General features: G+C 42.9%; 1 protein-coding gene across 1 annotated transcript in view; it reads left to right on the top strand.

Annotated features, from left to right (window-relative positions):
- The first annotated feature begins 19,770 nt into the window (after positions 1-19,770).
- LOC104277641 (metalloprotease TIKI2-like) overlaps positions 19,771-21,580 on the top strand; it is a 48,458-nt gene continuing 46,648 nt past the window's right edge. The window contains exon 1 of the mRNA XM_009874338.1: positions 19,771-19,846. Within this exon, the coding sequence (XP_009872640.1) occupies positions 19,771-19,846 (76 nt within the window). The remainder of the gene's footprint in view (positions 19,847-21,580) is intronic.

Below are 21,580 nucleotides of genomic sequence, written 5' to 3'. Positions count from 1 at the left end.
AATCCATCAGGCTCCATAGATTTATGAGGATGCAACTTATGAAGCAGGTCCATAACCATTGCCCCATGGATTATGCAGGTCCTATTCTCTTCCTCATCCCTTTCTTCAAGCTCAGGGGTCTGTGTGTCCAGAGAACAGCTGGTCTTGCTATTAAAGACTGAGGCAAAGAAGGCATTAAGCACCTCAGCTTTTTCCATATTGGTGGTCACTGTGCTTCCATCTGCATCCAACAAAGGATGGAGATTCTCCCTAGACCTCCTCTTACTGTTTATGCATTTATAGAAACTTTTCTTGTTACTCTTCACCACAGTGGCCATGTTTAGCTCTAGGTGGGCTTTTGCCTCTCTAATTTTCTCCCTGCACAGCTTCACCTGTTGTTTATGATCCTCATAATTAGCCTGCTCCTGCTTACAGAGACCATAAACTCTCCTTTTTTTCCTAAGTTCCAGCCAAAGCTCTCTGTTCAGCCAGGCTGATCTCCTCCCCTGTCAGCTTGTCTTCCGTGACTTGGGTATAGTCAGTTCCTGCACCTTAAAATTAATTCCTTAAAGTATGCCCAGCCTTCCTGGGCTCCCTTGCCCTCCAGAACAGCCTCCCAAGGAACTCTCTTAACCGTGGACCGGAAGAGTCCAAAGTCAGCTCTCCGGAAGTCCAAGGTGGCAATTCTGCTGACCTCCCTCCTTACTTCACCAAAAATGGAGAACTCTAGTATTATGTGATCACTTTGTCCAAGACAGCCTCCAACAATTACATCCTCTACAAGACCTTCTCTATTAACAAGCAGGAAGTCCAGGAGTGCACTTCCCCTCATTGGTTCCCTCACCATTTGTGTCAGGAAGTTATCTCCCACACACTTCAGGAACCTCCAGGACTGATCCCTCTCTGCTGTACTGTATTTCCATATATGTGGAATATGTGACTTAGGGAGGATCCATGTAAGCAATTCCTTGGCTCAAAGCTGAAAGCACAAAAAGATCTAGCTGGTACTGAAGACTGTTTCCATTGTGGTAGGCAGTAGCAGAGCTTTCCAGAGAAATTACACCAATGCTCATAGAGATTTTTAGAGTTAGATACTACTTAAGTAAGGTAGGGGCAGTTAGAGATATATTGCAGTTGTATAATCTGGATGTTGTTTCGGTGCAGAACTGTATTTACCACATTCCTCAGCTACTTCCAGCCCTTAGAGATCACTGCGTATCCTACATTTCCGCTTTAGAGAGTTACAGCTGTCTTAATTATTATATTTTTAAATTCACCTGCTTCTACATCACGTATAATACAATTTAATTAAAGCCAGAGCTAAGGAGAGCCTCTTCCAGAGGATGAAATTTGAATACTTCTGAGGACATGAATACTTCTCAACTGTATTTCAGAGGGAACAGTGAGCAGGTGTCAGGAAAAGAGAGATGAGTTCTGAGAATAAAAAAGAGGATTGGTCTGAAAGAGTAGTAGCCTGCAGATGTATTTGCTGATTCATTGAAAATTAGAAGCAGATATAACAGTTTGGGGAAAAGGTTCTGCAACACCCGGTCTGTCTCTTTGTACAGACACTTACAGTATTGTTCCCCAGTTTAGGAAGGGGAGGTTTTTGATGTTTTATGCCAGTTCAGTCTCATCCAGCCTGGTTTTAGTCTCTTGTGGTAGACATCAGTCGTAAACAGATTGGAAAACTTTAAACACTTTTCTTGGAAGGAAGCGTAGGGGTTTTTTTGTTGTGTGTTTTTATTTTCAGTGCACCACTGATTTCAAAGCCATGTGGTTTGGGAAATAGTCCAGAATTCTTCATTTTTCTATTCTCCTTGTTCATCTTATAAAGCATAAATACTGTATTTCCTCTACAGGAAAGTATATGCATACTTATGTATCTGTGTAGTACATATGCATCTGTGTGGATGTGGGATTGTTAATATTTGGAGTTTCCATGATCAAGGTACTGGATGCTGAATGTAGTTAATGGAAAAGGAGCTTGACACTGGAAAGGAAACCAGTCCTTGTCATGACAATCCCATTCTCGTGTCTTTCTTCTGCTGCCCCAGTTCCACAAGTTGGCAAATGATCTTTAATGCTATTCATTAATGACTGTCGACTGGCACGAGCCACAGATGGAAAAAAGCCACGGCAGAGAAATCCAGGTGCTGGGGAAGTGTTGGCAGCTCAGGAAAAATTCTCAACCTCGTGCATCAGCGCTGGCCACTCCCAATATGCTGTCAGGGGACAGTGAGGTCCTCTCTTTTGCAGTGATTCAGGAGCCTTGGGCAGGGGTTGCAGTGACTAATGGTTCAGTAGCACACTTTGCAAAGAGACTCCTCTGCACTTGATGTTCTGGCCAAATTCCTTCCTGGAAAATTGAATGGGATGCATTTCCCCTGCAATTCCAGATGCACAGAATAGTCCTTGCTGCTCGTGGTCATAGACTGTCAGCTAGTCAAGGTTAAGGTACGCCGTCTTTTCAGTGATCAACTAAAGGATTCACAGAATCTATCAGCTATAATAATAATGTTTAGAGACAATAATGGAGAGGAAGCCTAACTCGCTGCTGCGTAGTAGTACTGTACTCAGGATCTTTTGATAAAGAAAATCTGTTGTGTTTATTAGTTACTGAAAGATAGTCTCTTGTCTTCATTTGCAGATGAAGCATGCTGCAGTTATCTATAATGAGGGAAAAAATTCTTTTCTGTAAGCATAGTATTTACAGGAAAGCTCTGTTTTCAAGACAGAAGCAATAAACACAGAACTCATTGAATCTCAGCTGAAAACTGAGCTGAAAGAGCTATCTTTCCCTCGCCTACTGTGCTCTGTTCTCGGAAAGAGCTTGACTTGGGCTTCATCCAAATGTCCATCAAGTGATCAGAAAGTGGGATCAGTGAGTGATGGGCCAGAGGGTACCCGAGCATGGCTGTAGCGTAACGCACAAGTGCAATGCAAACACTCTCACCCAGCTCTTGCGCTCGGAGGTAGACTGCAGATAATGTGTTGACAGCATCAGTCAAAGAAAAATAAAATTGCTGAGAGGCTGTGAAAGGCGCTCTCTGTTGAAATAAAGCGGTGTATCTAACCTCTGCTTTCTGCGTGCAGTCACGGTGACACGGGATGGAAGGGATGCATGATAATACCAAAAGAAAATCGCAGCAGCTCTGGTAGCAGCAGTAATGATACTGAAAAACTGTGTACCTTAATACGGCCCATTGCTATAGGGATTTTACTTCTAAGGTTGTAGTTCAAATCCTTCTCTTTCTCATGAACAAGTTACATTACCTTATGGTTCAGGTGAGGTTGTGCGCAGCAGAAGCTCTGGTTCAGCTGTTGAATTTAGGCTACTTAACAAAACCTAAGTATGTTGTAGATTGCCTGCAAATCTGGAAAAGTATTTGTTGGATTTGAAGTAACTGTTACTGACCAGCAGGTGGAGGTTCTGGAATAGGAGCGCTCCATGTTTCAATTACTTCAGTATGACACCGGGAGATAGGGTTGTGGCTCTGAGAAACATCCACAGTATAATCATAGAATCCTAGAATGGCCTAGGCTGGAAGGGACCTTAGAGATCATCTAATCCAACCTCCCTGTCATGGGCAGGGACGCCTCTCAACTAGATCACACTACTCAAGGCTCTGCCCAACGTGGCCTTGAACACCTCCAGGGAGGAGGCAGCCACAGCATCTCTGGGCAATTTATTCCAAAGTCTTGCCACCCTCATACTGAAGAATTTCTTCCTAAGGTTCAGTCTCAATCTATTCTCCTTCAACTTAAACCCATTTCCCCTTGTCCTGTCAGTGGACGCTCTTGTTGCGATTTTCAAAGGGAAGGTCACAAAAATGACAGAACTTATCTACACGTAGATAAGCAGGCACTTCTTTATTGCAGCGCTGGGAAGCTTGGAAATCATCCAGTGCTTCGAATACCTCACAAAAATTCAATCTATTTATACACTCTTTTACAAAGTTATAATATTTTAACATAAACATGCATACACTGTCCGCTATTAATTTTAACCTTTATAATGATTGGTTCAACCCTCATTAATATTCATATATCTTATTTCCATACAATCACTGGCAATTGGGGTGAGACCACATTTAACCACAAAACAAAAATGGGGGAGTAGGGAGGTAGGGAGGCATGCTTGCGTGAAACGCAGCCTATTGATCTGTCTAAATGAAGTATACTGGTATTGTTATTAAAGCACAGGTGCAGTGAGACCAAAGCACAGGTGCGGTAAAACCAGATCACAGGTGCGGTGAGACCTTTTATAAGTACAAAACATTCCCTGCCAGCTTTGCAGCCTGCACAGCTCTGGCTTTTGCTAAGGCCTACACACGACTTTTTAGCATAAGTAAAGTTCTATATTCCTTATCCTAATATAAGTTAATAAACTAATTTAATTAAAATGGTGATTAGCTACTCATTAAGCAATTAGCTCCTTAAAACTTAGGTTTGATTACAACACTCTTGTAAAAAGTCCCTCCCTAGCCTTCCTGTAGGTTCCCTTCAGGTATTAGAAGGCAGCTATTAGGTCCATAATTACTTATTTTTAAATTGCATGACTGTACATTAAACTGACTTCTTTGACCAAATCAGCTTATTGCAATGGGACAGCTACACTTGTTAAATGAGGATTTCACAGCATTGGACCCTACTTTCTGTCCTTAAACTGCTTTGAGATCTTTGGGGGGTGCAGATGAAATTATATCTCTATGTGTAATTTACAGGGTGTTATCAGTTGAGAGCTCCTTTGCATTTTTGGGCATCAAGCGCCATTCAGGCCAGCTGGCTCGAGATAATGATGCCATGATAGGAAAGATGGTCAGATGTTGCCAAAACTATGCTATGCCAGCATCAGCGCTGTGCTACTGGTGCCAGTCTCTTGGGTAGAGATGTTTCCATCTCTACATCTTCCAGCGTAGATAATGTGGGTCACAGCTCTTCAGAGAGACACAAGCAATGGCTTCAGTCAACATCAGGGTGTTTCCACTGTGCTTTGTCTTGTTTGGGTTAGTAACACTAGTAACAGCAGTAGCATGTGCTAGATGTACCAAAAATTATCAAGTCTGTGGCAAACATGAAATTTCAATGTAGTCTAAAGGGCTTTGATGTTTTGATGGGTTCAGTTTGTCTGTTGGCGCTGAGAGTAAAGCAAGTGTGAGGCACTGAATGAGAGCTAGTTTTCACAGAGAAAAATAGCACTTTTCCACTGTTATGCTGATAATATGAGTTCCCAGTACTGGCAGAGTGAGAGAGAGACAAGAGAGATCATGTTTCATGGGCCATAAACTGGGGCACACTAAAATAATCCTCTCAGATATGGTCAACTGCATATGAATCCATGTAATCTTGAACACACTCTGCATGAACTCAGAATTAATCATCAGAAAAAATGAACCCGTGAACACAGAGCTAGATGTCAGGAGGAATATTTTGTTCTCATGGTGAAATACTCAAGATCAACTCGCGGCATTGTCCTACGAAGAGTGACATGAAAATTAAACCAAAAGATGTCGCTATGAATTATTTACTGGGAGCCTGACCATCCCTTGCTCAGTATATTGTGATGCCACGTGGCATTTATTTTCCAAAGAGATTAGGAAGTGTAAAGTCCCTCATTAAATAAAGCTCAGCTGGAAAACAGTGATGTGTTTCCCCATGATAGCAGCCTTGGGCCCTCTAAGTGTGTTATTAGTAATCCTTTTTATTAATACTTCAGCAATTTGAAAGGTGAGCTTTGGTTCTACTGAAGACAAGATGTCTACAAGCATGGAGAAAAAGAGGTGTCTGCTGCTCTGGTGAGGCTCCTCATCCTGAACATGGGGTCAGCAATGAGCATTGTGACAATGCTGGGAAAGGCAGTGGTCATGGCATTTTGAAGGTTATTCTGAAGTTCAGGACTCAGTAGTTTTATCAATATACAGACATGTAATGGGACCAATACATCCTCCTGGGAGGAAAGTGAATTAAGCTTCTTTTCAAAGATGGAGCAGCAGGGGCACAGACCAGTAACTTTGCAAGGAAACCAAGTGAGTGTTTCTTGAGAGAAGCAGTCCCAATATCTCAACCACAAAGAAAATTTTTAAAATAGAGTTGTGATTCCAAGTTTTTTTGCAATTTTTTTCTTTGTTTTTTAATAAGAGAAACTTCGGGGCATTGCTGTAGGATTCCTCAACCCTTGGTTCATTGTGACTTTGAATACCTGGGGTCACTGTACAGATCTCTTGACTTATCTTCTTTCTGGAGCCCCAAGATGTACCTTGGAAAGGAATGAGAGACACAGGGGAAAGTGAGACTTAATGTGTCTCAGGGATTCATGACAGATCTCGAATCTCTCTAGGAATGTTTTTCTTGTTTCACTCCATTGGGAACTAGCTCTGACATAGTGAAAAACATTTTCAGAACTAGTCCCTTTCATTTTCTTGGCCTCTCTATTGCTCTTGTCACTGACCCAAAGCCTTTTGATTTTTTTTTCTTTTGACGTTCTTGAACTAATTGGCCTCACTGAAAAGTGTTTTGTTTCCTGCAGAAACTTGGCTGTGAGAAAAAATGTGGAGGTTGGGAGAAATCTGGGATAGGCCAGTGCCAAAGGGCTTATATAATAGCCCAGAACAGTCTGCCAAAATATAGTGCGAGAGCTTTATAGGTGGAGTTCAGTGGGATGAAAAGTACTGCAGGGTTTGGACACAAAAATGCCAATAAAACCGGCAGTGAATTTCTTTCTTCGGTCAAGGATGATCTCAATTTCATCCCGTGAAGGGGGCAGATAATTAGGAAAGCAGATAATCATTGGCTGAATTCCTGCAAGAGTGCATATCCTCTTAGTGCTTTTACTTATTAACGTGGATCTTCTCTAGGATGAGAAGAGGATCTGGGCTCCCATTCACGTTCTGCTCTGTCATCTTCACACCAGCTGAAGGATCACGAATTGCACAGGGGATGCCTTCTAGGCATTTTTCTGTTGATTTCCGTGAGTTTCTAATCAGGTTGGACACAAGGAGAAACCTTTAAGCATTGTAAATAAGAATAGATTGCTAGTGTGGACTGGTATGAAGCCCTCAAAGTTAACTAGAATATTTTAAGTTGAAGACAAAAGGAAGTAGTTTCGGTGTGTACTTTTCTGTAGCATAAAGCTTAGACCAGCTTCCTTCAATTCAGTGAGGGTCTTGTTACTGACTTTGATGGAAGAACATGGGACTCTATGCAGAGATTTTTATTTTTTTTTGACTCTGCCAAGCACCTATCCTGACCCACTTCTCCATGATCAGACATTGAATTGGCCTGAGCATGAACCACTTGTCCTTGGACATGTCATTAATAGCCAGAGAAGGTTCTGCCACCATGCTCCGGCTTTAAGGGACTGCCCATAGACCTCGAGGAAAAGGAAGGGGCTGAGGATTAGGAATTCATCTCCATTAACAGAGACCTGGGACTCAGTCTAGAGTGGTGGAAATGATTTATGTCTTGTTTTGTCGGCTGAACCAGATGATTGAAGGAGAAGTTATATTGGGTCAACGCCGAACAAAAATGTTTTCGTTTTCTCACCAAAACAAAAGCCTGGAAGAAAACTCAGGCTGTGCAAAGTGTTTAATTGTTTAATTTAATGTCCCTGTTTGTGTTCTTTTTGAAATGAAATGTACGTATGTTACATTCCAGTAAGTTATTTCTGAATGCTTTGAAATAAAACCGTCATTATTTTTGTTTTGTTTTGGAAACAGCAAAAGACAGTATTTCAGAACTCTTAAATTCCCCATCAGTATTCCTCGGGAAATGGAATTTGGGAACTGTTTTGGTTATCCCAGAAATGAGGGGTTTGGCAGATAAATTATGCAGACTAAACCATCTCCACCTCATGTTCATCCAGTTCCCAGCTCCCTCATGAACTCTCTGTTGAAGCCTGAGTCCTGTTGACTTATCTGTAGGGCTGGTACATACGCACAAACATGCAGCCTGAGCGCACGCAGAGGCATCGCTGTGTCCTTAGTATAACAGCCGACAGAGATGAGGGAAAGAGAAGATGAGGCTGCTCAGTTTGTCCTTAAGGAAGCTTTCCTTTTCCAAAAGGAAAAGTCTTTACTGGAGAAGATTTGGGGATTGTTGGGGTTTTTTAAGTAAAAAATTTTCCCAAATGAAAAAGTCACTATTATATCTTCTCTGCTTCTCTAATTGATTTGTGTTCTGTCTTTTGTAATCTTTGGGCCAGTTGCAATGATGATTTAAGTCGGTGTGACTCAGGTAATGCTACTTAGCTTCTAACCCACAATGCTTTAAAACACACAAGCTCTGACTTATCTCAAGCAAGTGACTGCTTCTCCTGGATTCGGCTGAGGCTGCTGGTGTTATTAAAGTTAAGCAGGAGTCTCCGGGTTCTGCTGTGTTCAGGTTTAAACAGTAAGGTGATGACACTTCTCTCTTGCTTTTGTTATTTCTTGGAGTTGTTCTCCTTCCTTTTGGTATGTGTGGTTTAAAAGCAGTCCATCACATTGCAGACTCTGTAAACTGTGGGTGGCTTAATTTGTGCAATTCATAACACAAGGAAAAAGGAACCATCATCATTCTTGGTATTACATCCAGTTCTGTTACCCAGAGCATTGACCTTGACTGTCTAATGATAGGTATTGAATATGTGTGTGTGTGTGGATATATAGATATAAATATTCATTATGTGAGATCTGAGATTGTAAGGGAATGCTGGCAGTGCCAAGTTTTGTTTGATGGTTCAGGTCTCCAGCTGTGCCAAACTCTGAGTTCCCTTAGTGCACCATAAGAACAAAACCCAGGCTTCACTTGAATGTCATCCAGCTTTATTAAGAGAAAGATCAAGCGTAATCTTATTAAGCCTGTCACTCAGAAACCGTAAGGGTGCAGCCTTGGTGTGTCTATTTGGTCCACATGTGCGAACAATTTTGCCTCATGATACTCAAACAGGGGCCGTTATTCTTTAATGAAGGCTGTGAATAACAGAGCTACAAATTGCAATGCAAGCCTGCTGATGTGCACGCACTCTCATGTGTTAACAGAAAAGGGGCAAAGGCGTAGATTATTTGCTTGGATTTTAACATACTCCTGAAGCATGCTTGAACCCACATAACCACAATGTTTTTCAAAATCTGTTGTGTATATTTTGAGGTTTCTAAACTTCCGTAATAACTTACTCAACTTTTGGATGTGACCATATGTCAGAGCAGACAGCTGTGTCATGGAAAACTAACAGGATCGCTGAATCTCCCTCTTTTTGGTTTTCTAGAAGTCTTCTTGCTGGGCCAATATTCTGAGAGATATTCAGATAAATTGTGCTTATCTTTATTGTTGCTCCTTTCCCCCAATGTTCACAGCTGGGCAGCAGGAGATAACGGTGAGAACCCACTGGTGTTTATACCAGTGTTAAACCAGACTAATGCAGTGGTGATTCAAATCAAATATTTCTGCTTGCTTGAAACATGGATGTATATAGAAAATCTATCTGTTTATACATTTATACAGGAAAAAAAACCCTAAATTGAAAGTAATCAGGATGCTTGGCCATGTGGCTGAGAGTAGATCTGTGTGGGTGGAATTCACAAAGATAAATAGTAATGGTTGGAATGTAGATACACGTTTGATAGTCTAGTTAAGAATAAATTTGTCGTAAAAATAACTTCTCCACAGGCATAGCATGTATGAATTAGTACTTCAGCAATACAGCTTTCCATGGCTTTTGGTCTATTAAATTTAACATCTGTGAGCAGAGTATCCTTTGTGCACGGAGGTGTGGATGCTTGGTACGACTGTTTGCATGCACAGAGTAGCTTGTGAGTGGAAGTATTTGCAGGATGGAACTCATCACTGTTGACTGTGACAGTCAGTGTCCGAGACAGGTGGCATATGAGCTTGGGAGTGACCCCTGTTTGTATTCATACAGCACCTTTACAGATGAGAATCTCTGAATACCGCAGGGCTATTTTCTGTTCTTTTCCCACTGCACAGATGGTCTCTTTGACAGCCAAGATTTACTTACCCTCCCAGTAAAGTCTTTGCTATTGCTGACTTGAAACCCCCACTTCTCCCACGACAAGACCTTTAGCCAAAGGACTGTCTGTCCTTCCTAAAGCGTTTCCTTCTGATGCTTTGCTTTTAATGAAAGGAAAAATAATAAAGAAAAGACATAGCCAAGGAATCTCCTAATGCTTTAGAAGTACTGTAATCAAAGCATCCCACAGAGATCCTTTTTCTAGTTTATACCAACATCCTTAGGGTCAAAACTGACCTGATCTGTCATGCCCAGGCAGAGTTGACCCTGATTTATGACATTTAGATGGACTAAAGCAGGTACTTTCTAGCCCAATTTTCTATAATTCCATAGCCTTGGGCATGCTTTGCACTTCAAAAGAGACAGAGGTCCAGATACAGATATTCTAGATCTCTTCCCAGACCACAGGTATCTGTGGGTCTTGCAACACCGTAACTTAGAAAATGTGTGTGGTGTGTTCCTGCCTTCCTGCTCTCCTCAGGGGCAATAGTCTGTTGTTTTGATCTGCCTTGTTTTGTGGGTTTGCTTCCTGGTGTTGGAGCAGGTGTAAATCAAGCAGCAAGCCTTGAGCTTCTTGGGGTCTAAGGTGGGAAGCAAGTCCCAGTTTACACCTCCTGAAATGCCACAGCGGCACCATCTGCGCCTGGTGAGCCCAATCTGAAGGGGTTTTGTGGATTCCTAGGATTTGTTTCTCCTGCTTTCACAGAGGGAAGGGTCTCAACCTACAGACTCAAAGCACTCCTTGAAAAAGTCCATCACCTGCACTGGCAAGGATCACCATGATGGTGCAAAGGCAGTGTTAGCTGAATTAGAAGGCTCGGAGAGATCTTTCAGGGCAGGTTTCCTCTGTGTGGTTGAGTGGATTTGGAGATGCCTGGTGTAATTCAGAGGAGGCAAATGATCTATGTAACACAAAGCTGTTTTCAATGGACATATTAGCTCAAACCTTGAAAGTCATGCAACTACACTAAACTGCCCTTTCATCAGCGCCAGCGAAAACCGCAGAGCAAAACTTAGTGTAATGGCTTTTATTCTGTGACCAAGGACAAGCTTGAAAATGTGCTTTGCTATGCAGCAGGAGATAAAGGGTTGAGTCCAAACTGGAGACCAGGTTGGGTGTGTTGTGCAGACTCAGGTTCTCAATGGAGACATATCTCAGCAAAAACAAGAGGGAGCTAGTGAGAAGAGGCTGGGTGAGGTGTATGAGCCCCGTGGAGGACTTGCCATCACATGGTGATGGAGACTTCAGCGTGACTGAGCAGACCGTACCTCCAGTTGTTTTACACTGATGTAACAGCCTCCAAGTGCCACCGGCACTGCGATGGTTAATGGAAAGAAAAGTCCATTTCCAGGTTTGGGGACTTCACCTCACCTTACTCACAGCCTGATTTGTGAACTTTCTAGTGTGTTTTTCTGCAACAACAGTGACATCCAGTGGCCAGCTGGATTTTACTGGGGAAACCATGAACCTTCGACTGTTTTAACAATGTGAAGCTTTCATATTTTAAAAAAACTACTGAGGCTAGGTTTTGGTTTTCTTGAAGAGTTTCCTTTTTAAAAAAGGTCTGGTAAAATGGCTTCTGTGCCAGCAGGGCACAGCTCGAGAAGTGTGGTAGAAAGCATCAGTGCTCTGCTCCAGCACAGTTTGTCTGTGCCCATAAATTTCAAGGGACCAGTAATTTGCTGAGGAATCACTGTGTTTTGCACTATAACATCATCACATTTTTCACTTGTGACACATTCACAATCCAAATAAACCACCAGAAAGGGACTCCTGGAAAAGATGAAGAAAGCAGTGTAGTCTGTAAAAATAGTTGACAGCAAGGTCAAAACTAGGAAGAATGAGCAAGGATCCATGTCCTGTCCACTGTCAACTGGGGGACTTGATTTGTGGTGTTCAAACTCATTTTCAAACAGAAAATGACAGCCTGTCTTCTAGTCTTTTGAGTTAATTTCCCAGATTTGATAGACATTGCCCCCAACTGACTTTACCGGCATGGTTTAACCTCACACTAGAGCAAGATTACAGTGGTTTTTTTTTTAATTCAGTTTAGAACTTGTGCAAACTGGAGGAACTGGCGAGAGCCTAATGGAATGATCAGTAAGGAGGTTCAAAATAACACAGGACATGCTGCTTCACTCTGTTCATAATGACGTTGCAGCCACAGGGTATTGTGGAAGCCAAATGCATTCATGAGGCTAAAAACAGATTAGGCAAACTCAGTAGTCTGGCTCTGAAAGTCACTAAACTTCTGATTTCCAGAGCCTGTAATGGTATACCAGGGTCCTCACTACTGTTTATTTCCTACAGCAGTGACTAAGTAGATCCCTATTACCTTCCAGAGGCCTTTGCCCAAGGCATGCAAAGGTACTGCATTTCGTAGTACTGGCTGTGTCCTAAGGAAAGCTGAGGTCCCATAAGATCTGGTCCTTGCTAGGCCATACCTCAGAAATGTCTCCACAAGTTCAATGAGATACTCTGCAAGCAAAAAGCTGTTTTGCTGACCAAGGACCTCTCCGAGGCTTGAAGCTGCCCTGAATTCAGAATCCATCAGATCATTGTAGGTGCTTTAGTAACATCCACAGTTACCTTCTTTGCAAAGTACAAGCGTGGAGCAGGGAGCTATGGAAACAAGTTTTCTTCCCCCTACCCCAACCCTTGGCTGGCTTTGGCAAGCAGGTCCATGTGCATTCCAGACTAGTTTGGGATGGCTCAGGGGATTTGCGATGGGATATGAAACACTTCACTCGGAGGCTACCTACCTAGCACCAGCTGTTGGGACTTTACTGTGGCAGCTGTCTGAGGGCCAGCAGTGGCTTACGTGAAAAGCGCCGATAACTTTGGTTCGGGTGGGAGAGTGTTGTCTTCTTCAGCAAGGCTGTAAGCACAGTAATGAGACACCTTGGGTAAAAAATGAGACTGCATTTACTTACCGATTTCCTCACTGTTTGAAGTGTTGATGACAATTGACAAACAATGTTGTGCATAAAGACACTGCATTTCATACCAGACAGTCTACACGTAGGTGATCTGATGGTCCTACCTGGTTGGGCCAGTCTCAGAGATATCTCAGCACCCTGAAAGGACTCTTAGAGGTGCTGGATTTTCTCTAAATTTTCCTCAGACTCATCTCCTTGTCTCCTACTGCAGCGCTGGGGATGGATGAAGTTCTCAAAATTTTTTATGTTGTCCTCGTCCGCTGGAGAGGGACACATGAGGGAAACAGAGATGTATTCCTTGTCACACAGCTCCATGGCTGGCACATACCTCCAGTGACACCTTACATCACATTGTTGTGTAGAAAGGTGTGTTCCCAACAACGGGGTTCGATGAGGAGCATGCATCTATAAAAGCACACCAAAAAAGAGAAAATCTCATGCATTCTGCTATAGGGGAAAAATGCCAGTAACCATCCTCTATGCGGTATCTTAGACTGAGCAAGCCCTGTCTTCCCTCACAGTAAAATCTCGGGCCGAAGTAACAGGCAAACCTTCAATTCTACCCATGCATTTTCCTCCTACAGATTTCTTGTCCTGTTAAGTTGTTGCAGCTTATACCAGCAAACACAACAAATTCACTTTAGAAAATAAACACATCAAATCTGTAGGCTTTGTTGTTTATCCCCCAAGGGACCTTCTCCCTAGCATAGACAGGAAGGGACTGAATTCATTATATCTTGAACATACTGGGCAGAGGTAATAGGATATTGTGAGCTACTCATCCACCTCCCTCTGACCTTTAAACTTGTATCTTTGGTATTCAGTGAGTTTTTTCCTTAAGAATATGTAACACTGAAAGGGTTATCCTCTGTTGGACCCTCTTTCTGTGAAAAACTCCTCTAATGTCATGTAAGTAAAGCTAGAATATAAAATAACCTACAAGGTGCCATAATGAACCAAATTACATTGCCCAGCACCGATCAACACAGTTACCCCTCCCTTACAAACTCTGTCACAGCAAGAAAGATGGGGGTCAGGGCAGAAGAGGGAAGGATGGAGAAGAGGGATGGGCTAGCACAGTGTTCAGGAGCTTCTGGGCAGTGGTGGTGTGTGTTGGTGGGGCCATCATGCCATGTCTAATGGATGCTGAGGCTAAAGGAGCTGTTTAAACTCACGTGGTCTGTAGAGAGAGAATTACCCAGAGGTCACATATTCTTCCCAAACCTGATATTGGAGATGTTGGAATTAATTGCTCTGTGGAGGTGCTCATCCTCTCCAGTTAGACTGACCAACTTCAATTAGTCACTTCATTTTGAAATTTCTGAAGCCGCTATGAACACTTGTGTTGCATTGGTCTGTCACAGCTCAGTTGTTGCTGTGGTCTGACACGGAGGCTAGAGGAGATGCTTGGGAGGTGACCTCACGCCAATTCTTGCTTGTGTTGTTTTTCTTAACCTAAGTGAAGCAGCTGGTTCAGACTTGAAGAACATTGAGAGGTTTTTTGTGAGAAAAAAATACAATGTTATTGTTTTCCTCATTACATATACAGGGCAGGTCTGCTAGGGAAGGTGTGTAAAGGCTTCAAAGATAGCACAGAGCTGAGTAGCTGAGCCCACGTGACAGTGCTGTATTGGATCTGAAAGAGGAGAGCTACGCCAGCATGACACCCATCCCAAACTGGTAAGCTCGTGTGCTGAGCCTGTCGGTGGCTCTGTGCTTTGCACTCCAGGCCACTTCCAGAGAAGAATTTCCAGTGTGTGACATTTGGGTTCCTCAAGAATATCTCCATGCCCTCAACAGGAGAGATGCTTGAAGGAGCTAAGCAGAGAGGAAGAATAGAAGGGGAGACATATGAGAGGAGGCATATATTGAGGGGCACCAAGAGAATAGAAGATAACTGAGGGAGTCTGTCTGTCCTTCAGACTGAGATGCTTTGAGTATTGCACGGCAGATCTCAGAGACACCCCAGGGAAACACAAATCTGTGCTCCATTACCCTGGCATCAATCTGGAATAACCCCCTTGACTTTTGGCCCCTCGTTGCTCCATTCTCCCCCCGGCTATGGCGTGGCCTTTCTCCAGAGCATATCCTGTAAGTGCTCACGGGTGAGAGGAGAGAGAGGTGATTACATACAAGGAAAGAATGGAGAGCCATGAGAGGATTGCTGGACGTTCAAAGTGCTGCACGCTTTGGCCTTTTATATTTTACTGCTTTGCTTCTCGTGACTGTCCAAAAGTGGCTATGAGTCAGTGCCTCACAACTGCGGAGAATAAAAACATCAAACAAGAGAGGGAAAATTATTTCTCCATCTGCCTTGGAAAAGGGGTGACATGATGTAAGCCTGCTTTAAAAGACAATTGCACGTGGCTCATACAAAGTATTTTTTAAGGCATGCTTTGGACTTGGCTACTCCTGCCAAACAGAGGGGAAAGCAAGCTTGTTCCCTGCATCTCCGTCTCTCCTCCCGAGCTTTCTGCATAATGCTGAAATTTCCAAGAGTGAAACTGTCCTGCAGTGGACTGAAAGTCAGCAACCTGGGGTGACGTAAGTTTCTGAAAGGTGGGCTGCAAAGTTCCTGACTTTGAGCACTCTCCCCTCTGGCAAGGATGCTTGGGATAGCATCAACAGACCTGGTGGAGGTTGTTTCTGAGGCTGCTGAGTGTCTGTGGGGTGCCAGTTCAGTCAGACATTACTTTTATGTATCACGGCATCTCTTGCCCATAGTATTTGTGTGCTGTTACTACCCAGAAGTAGCCCCAGGGCGCTCTCTGTTCTGTGCTTTATCTTCGAAAGTCACTTTCTATTTGGAAAGCACACACAGAGCTCTTGATTTGAACCTGAATACCGACCTTGAGGAAGCTTATGTTATATCTGGTCGGACTGAGGTGTAGGTAGGAATGCATTTGAGATGCTGATGATATATGCACTCCATGTCTCATCCTCTGCTATGGACTGTGGCTCATATTGTTTCATACTAACTGCAGGAGATGGGGGGACACTGGGGCCCTTCCAGCCACTCCAGAAAATTTCGCTGCTGGATCCCCACAAGGATTAATTTTATTCATCCTATGAGTGTAATCTAAAATCAAGGTTTTCGGACATTCCTACCATCATGCTCATAGCTAGATGCTGCATGTCACCCACCTAAGCCATTAACTCTTTATACTCTCATAAGACACTTCACATTAGAAAGGTACTTAGGCTGGAGAAACTTTTTGATCCATCTAGGTCCAACTTGCAAAAGCAAGATCTGTGTGCAAATCCAGCCTTTCCTCCTTGTCAAAGTGCACTCAAGATACTGATTCAAGGCAATCCCTACCACAGGACTGAGATTTCAGGGAAGTAAGTGGTTTAGGAAGAAAGAGGAGCAACCCTCTGGCCATGATAGTGGTCTAAATCTGAGTCATGATGTGAAAGGGTGAAAAAGCCTCCAATTTTTAAAGGATAGTATTCATTAGCAAAGAATGGCTCGGTGCAGGGACAGAAGTAGCTATGATGCTAGAGGACTAGTGGAAGGGAATTAAAAATTTGGAGGATTTATCCACAAAACTTATTCCCCGTCATGGGTCTGGGACATCTGCCACGGCAGGAAACAGTGATGTGGGATGTCATGTGGTTCCCCTCCATAAATTCATGCCATTACCCAGACACCGTTGAGTTAGAGTGGAATGCTATAATAGAAAAATTAGCAAATTCAGATAAAATTCATTGCCTGAACTGTTTGCTGAAGCGCCTGTTTGCTGTAGCTCCTTACTACAGCCTCTTCTTGACATGTTCATCATTCAACTTCCAACGTACTTGGTTTGACCATTCTCAGAATAAGAGGAGCTGAGACATACTTTTGGAGGCACCAAGCAGAGGATCCAGTATTTGCCCCATCTGCGAATGTGCAGCTTCCAGCATTTGTGTTTTTGCCTGCCCTCGTTCTTGTGAAGCCAAACTGCCGTAAACACTCTGGTAATGCCAAGGGGCCTGAAAATCGGCATCAAGAGAGAGACGGAGGAATAGAGACTGCCTCCTCCTGATTGCAAAGCAGCCTGAGGTCTAAATGGCAACAAAACGTTATACATAAGGTCTGATTCACTGTGTGGAGAATGTAAAGAATTGAGACCTCCCGACACAGTTTACATTGGCCCTTTTTATGACTAATTGTGCAGAAAATAGCTCTGCTTGTAGTGTGCATGGAAACAGTTCAGGTTTCTGCTGTGTGTCAGCTAATGGGCTAGCAAGGCCTTTTTAGCACAACGTCAAAGGCTCTGGCAATGGAGGTCCTTTGTGAGGGAATTATCTCCTGCTCCTTTGTACCCCTTTATCCTTCTAAGCCATGGAACAAAGAACTGTGAAACGAAGAGACAAAGTAATTTGTAGTAGATCTCTAGACCTAGATAAAGTACATAGCATTTGTTTAAAAATATTTTTTCTGTCATCAAAACAAGGTTATATTTTTCTGTGTAGGAACACCCAAGTTCATTTAACTTTTGAGGGATGCAACCTTATGCTTAGGTGTGCTATTGATGGGGGTCACCAGAATGTCTGAAGTGGAAGGAGAGCTTTAGTTTCTGTGGTCAGTTCGAAAATACGTAGCTGTTAGTGTTAGAGTTGGCTGAGAAGTGGATTTCTCTCTGCCTCAGGATACTCCACGAAGAAAGGAAGAAAATGTTATTTTTCACCTTTTAGTAAAAAAAAAACAAAGTGGTTTATTCTTTCTTTCAGTAAAAAATGAAACCTTGGGGAGATAAGGAAACGCGTTACATGCATCTGCTTTGTGTAGTCCAAAGCACGGTTGTTAGTTAAAAATAAAAAAGCACACCAGGGGTGGAAGGTGTTTGATTAATGTTAGCAGCCGTGATGTATGACATGTTCCCCCAGTGTCTCCAGCTCCTCTGTCTCAGAAAAACAAGACATGAGTGAAAGGAGCGTAATCCTGGCCTCACCCAATTTAATGAAGAAGCACCCCCCAAGTGAAATGACTCTGTGTTTAGCACTGAGTCTTGTCTTAAGGAAATCCCATGAGGATCTCTTTATCCTTGGAAGGTGGAAGGACTTCATCAACACCTTTTCTGTTCGGAAAGCCTGTACTGCATATCTCCATGCCCAAGTGCAGACTTACACTTCAAGTCCTATCTAGAAAATCTTTTGGTTCTTCTCTCTCCTCTTCCCATACTTGCATGGATTTCCTGAGGCATTTGGTGTTCTGACCTCTTGGATCCAGTTTTTATCAGCTGTCAAGGTAAATTTGGTTAATACTGCAGGAATAGTTTCTTCAGGTTTAGAGTGAAGAGGGAATAGTGGCAGAGAAGAGCATTCCCCTGTCTCTCTAATCTATCCGATATGTCTCCAGATTCACTAACTTTTCAATAGTTTTACTTTCTTGCTTTTTTTTTTAAATGAAAGTTTCCAAGCAGATGAATTTTTTCAAGTTTATAAAAAAGCACACACGCATATATATAAAGTTCATTTTTTTGTAATTATAAATAAAGATTAAATCCAATGATGTTATAAAAAACGGGCAAGTATTACATGTTCTGCTTGCATATATCGGAAGGCAGAGGCAGGGATTTGATGTTTTTCACTGATGCTGAATTTAATTGTCTCTAATATAGAGGTTCTGTTAATTTTCATTACATGCTATAGTCAGACGTATTATATTGTTGTCAATATCTAACAAGTGACTGCTTATCTCAGGTTATATGTGGCCAAGGAGAGCAACTTTATGTACGAATTTTCTCATATAGAAAATTCTCCTAGATTTTAAAGCCAGGGAATAGTGTGGCCAGCAGATCAAGGAAGGTGATTCTCCTCCTTTACTTGGCTCTTGTGAGACCTCACCTTGAATGCTGCATCCAGTTCTGGTGTCCCCACCGTAAGAGGGACGTGGATCTGTTGGAACGAGTTCCGAGGAGGCCACAAGGATGATCCAGGGGCTGGAGCACCTCCTCTGTAAGGATAGGCTGAGGAAGCTGGGATTGTTCAGCCTGGAGAAGAGAAGACTTCGGAGGGACCTAATAGCTGCCTTCCAATACCTGAAAGGAACCTACAGGAAGGCTGGGGAGGGACTTCTTACAAGAGTGTCCACTGATAGGACAAGGGGAAATGGGTTTAAGTGTAAGGAGAATAGATTTAGATTGGACCTTAGGAAGAAATTCTTCAGTACGAGGGTGGCAAGACTTTGGAATAGATTGCCCAGAGATGTTGTGGCTGCCCCCTCCCTGGAGATGTTCAAGGCCAGGTTGGATGAGGCCCTGAGCAACCTGGGCTATTTAAGGGCATCCCTGTCCATGGCAGGGAGGTTGTATTAGATGATCTCTAAGGTCCCTTCTGACCTAAGACGTTCTGTGAGTCCAATTATGACGGACTCAGCATCAGAAAGCAAACCAAGACATTTTTTTCCAGGAATTCTTTAACTATGGAAGTACAGCAATGACATGAGGGTTTTCATGTTTTACTTTACCCACCTGCACTGGACCTCTGTTCCACCTTTTTCTGAAACCTTCCTCTCTGCATGTCTCTGACTCTGAGGAGCTGCTTGCCATGAGATACCATGAGTCACTGTTGTGAAAATGTCTGTGTTATGTAGGAAGGCTGCTGGTCTGAGCATGCATATTTTCACTTTTTCCATCACTGAGCATGACTTCAAGTTGCCTGTATTATGCATAGTGAAATAATGAAGTTGGCCACAGCAGTGTTGCTGTGAACTGGAATAGACAAATGGATACAAAACTAATCACAATATGTGAATTCTGAGCCAGTAGAGAAGCTAAGGCAAGTAGAGTAGAAGTCAGAGCTGGTCCATGCAGAAATCTTACAATCAAGTGGAGAGGATGTATTAACAGGTCAAGCCAATGGCGAGATCGGTGGTGATTCACCCAGACGTACACAGGATAATGCAAACAGGGAAATTTGAAGTGGAATTTGAAAGTAAAGCTTTGCAAACACCTGCTCATGCTGTTTTCTAGCAGTTGGTAAAACTTCAGACTCTGCTGATGTATGTGAAATGGAGATTTACTTGGGAGTCAGCTTGAAGTTTGGTTTTGGTTTTGATATTTTTTTATTTGATTTCTCTTTGTTGAGCTAGGGCATTGAAAATATTTCAGTATATGTTGAATTGTGGACCTAAAATGAAATAACTATGTTCGCATTGGTGTTTGTAATGAAGATTTTCATTTATTCAGGGATTTGGTGTTTGTTGGATGTTGTTTATTAATGGAAGCTTGTATTACTTTGTGATAGAAAAGGCAAAATTAAAGGAATAAGCCTCGGGCTTTGGAGCAGAGGGTAGGGAGATTTATGATATGGAAATTCAGTGTCTAGTCTCAGAGGAGGTCCTGTGGACATTTCATTCCCAGTTAGGGTGGATTTTACCTTGGCAGGAACCTCCTCTGCTCTCCTTCATTGCAGACTGAATCTGACACAAAACTCCTGGACAGCTGGAGGAGACTTTTGGTCCATGGCAGAGGACCAAAGAGCTCAGGGTGACTTACTCTATGGAAGCAGGCATCTCGGCACGCTTACGTTTTTCTGCCACCCTGCACGGTGGATCACCAGTCAGAGCTAGCAGCTCAGAGCTAGCAGCTTTCATCACGGTCTCCACCAGAGGGAATGGGAAGTCCAGGAGGTATCACCTTTTGGTCTTCATCCATCACTTGAAGGCACTCACAAGGTTTGCTGAGGAGCTGACATTGTTGATGGTCCTCCCATTTTGAGGATGAGAAATCAGAGCTGTTGCATAGTTACTTTTTATTCTGGGTTTAAAGCAGTTAAAACTGGGCTCTTTTGTACTGTCATGTCGTCAAAGATTTGCTGGATTCAAGCAAAGACATTTAAATGTCTCATGGCATTTAAGACTCCAGGAAAAGCAAAGCGTTGCACTATGGTCTCAAACACATCTCTGACTTCTGACACGCTTGACTTTGGTTCCTCAGTGTCACTTTGCTGGTGACAGAATGGGGACCTTTGTTTGCCTTGGCCACTGCATAAAACAACAGGATATGATCAAATCCCGTTAATCACTCACAAATGTCTCGTTTCTTGACTCTCTAAGGGTGTGTAATACATTTTTGGGACTGCTTTCTGCTCCTTTGGCTTTTGTTATAAGTAAGTTAGGGGAAAATCAAATTTTGAGTTTTCTTAAAAGGAAGTGGAGGAATCCTGGAACACACTAGGGCTCTGCAAATGTACGTTTAATCATTTAAAGAAATGTCTTTTGGCTAAAAGTTCTTACCAGCGCTTGCAAGTTGCACTAAAAGCCATACGACTACATCATTCCTACAACTGATGTGAATTAGCGCCCTTGTTGGCAGTGTGAGCAGAGAGGTGCAGGCTTAGTGAATACTAAGGGCTGAATTACTCTCAAATTCGTAGCAACTTTGTACAAATGTGCTTTGTACACACTGTGCTTAAGGCAAGCACACAACCTCCAAGCAGCAGCAAAGCAGAGGAGTGTGTTTTAACATGGGGCACGTGGTGCAACTCCCTTCTGCAAGATGTCACGGGGCAAAAAGTACTTGGAGACAGAGGCTTGAGCGCATTCGTGATGAATTGGTCTATTCAGAGCTGGCAGTGAGATGCGATGACCTGGATGTAAATGGGGGTCACGTAACTATGCAGAGTTGGAAGCTAATGGACATAATGGGGGAGGATTGTTCTGTCCTT

This window comes from Apaloderma vittatum, unplaced genomic scaffold, assembly GCF_000703405.1.
Source record: "Apaloderma vittatum isolate BGI_N311 unplaced genomic scaffold, ASM70340v1 scaffold12478, whole genome shotgun sequence".
Lineage (NCBI taxonomy): Eukaryota > Metazoa > Chordata > Aves > Trogoniformes > Trogonidae > Apaloderma > Apaloderma vittatum.
Note: the sequence above shows the minus strand (reverse complement) of the source record. Positions and strands in the feature narration are given on the sequence as shown.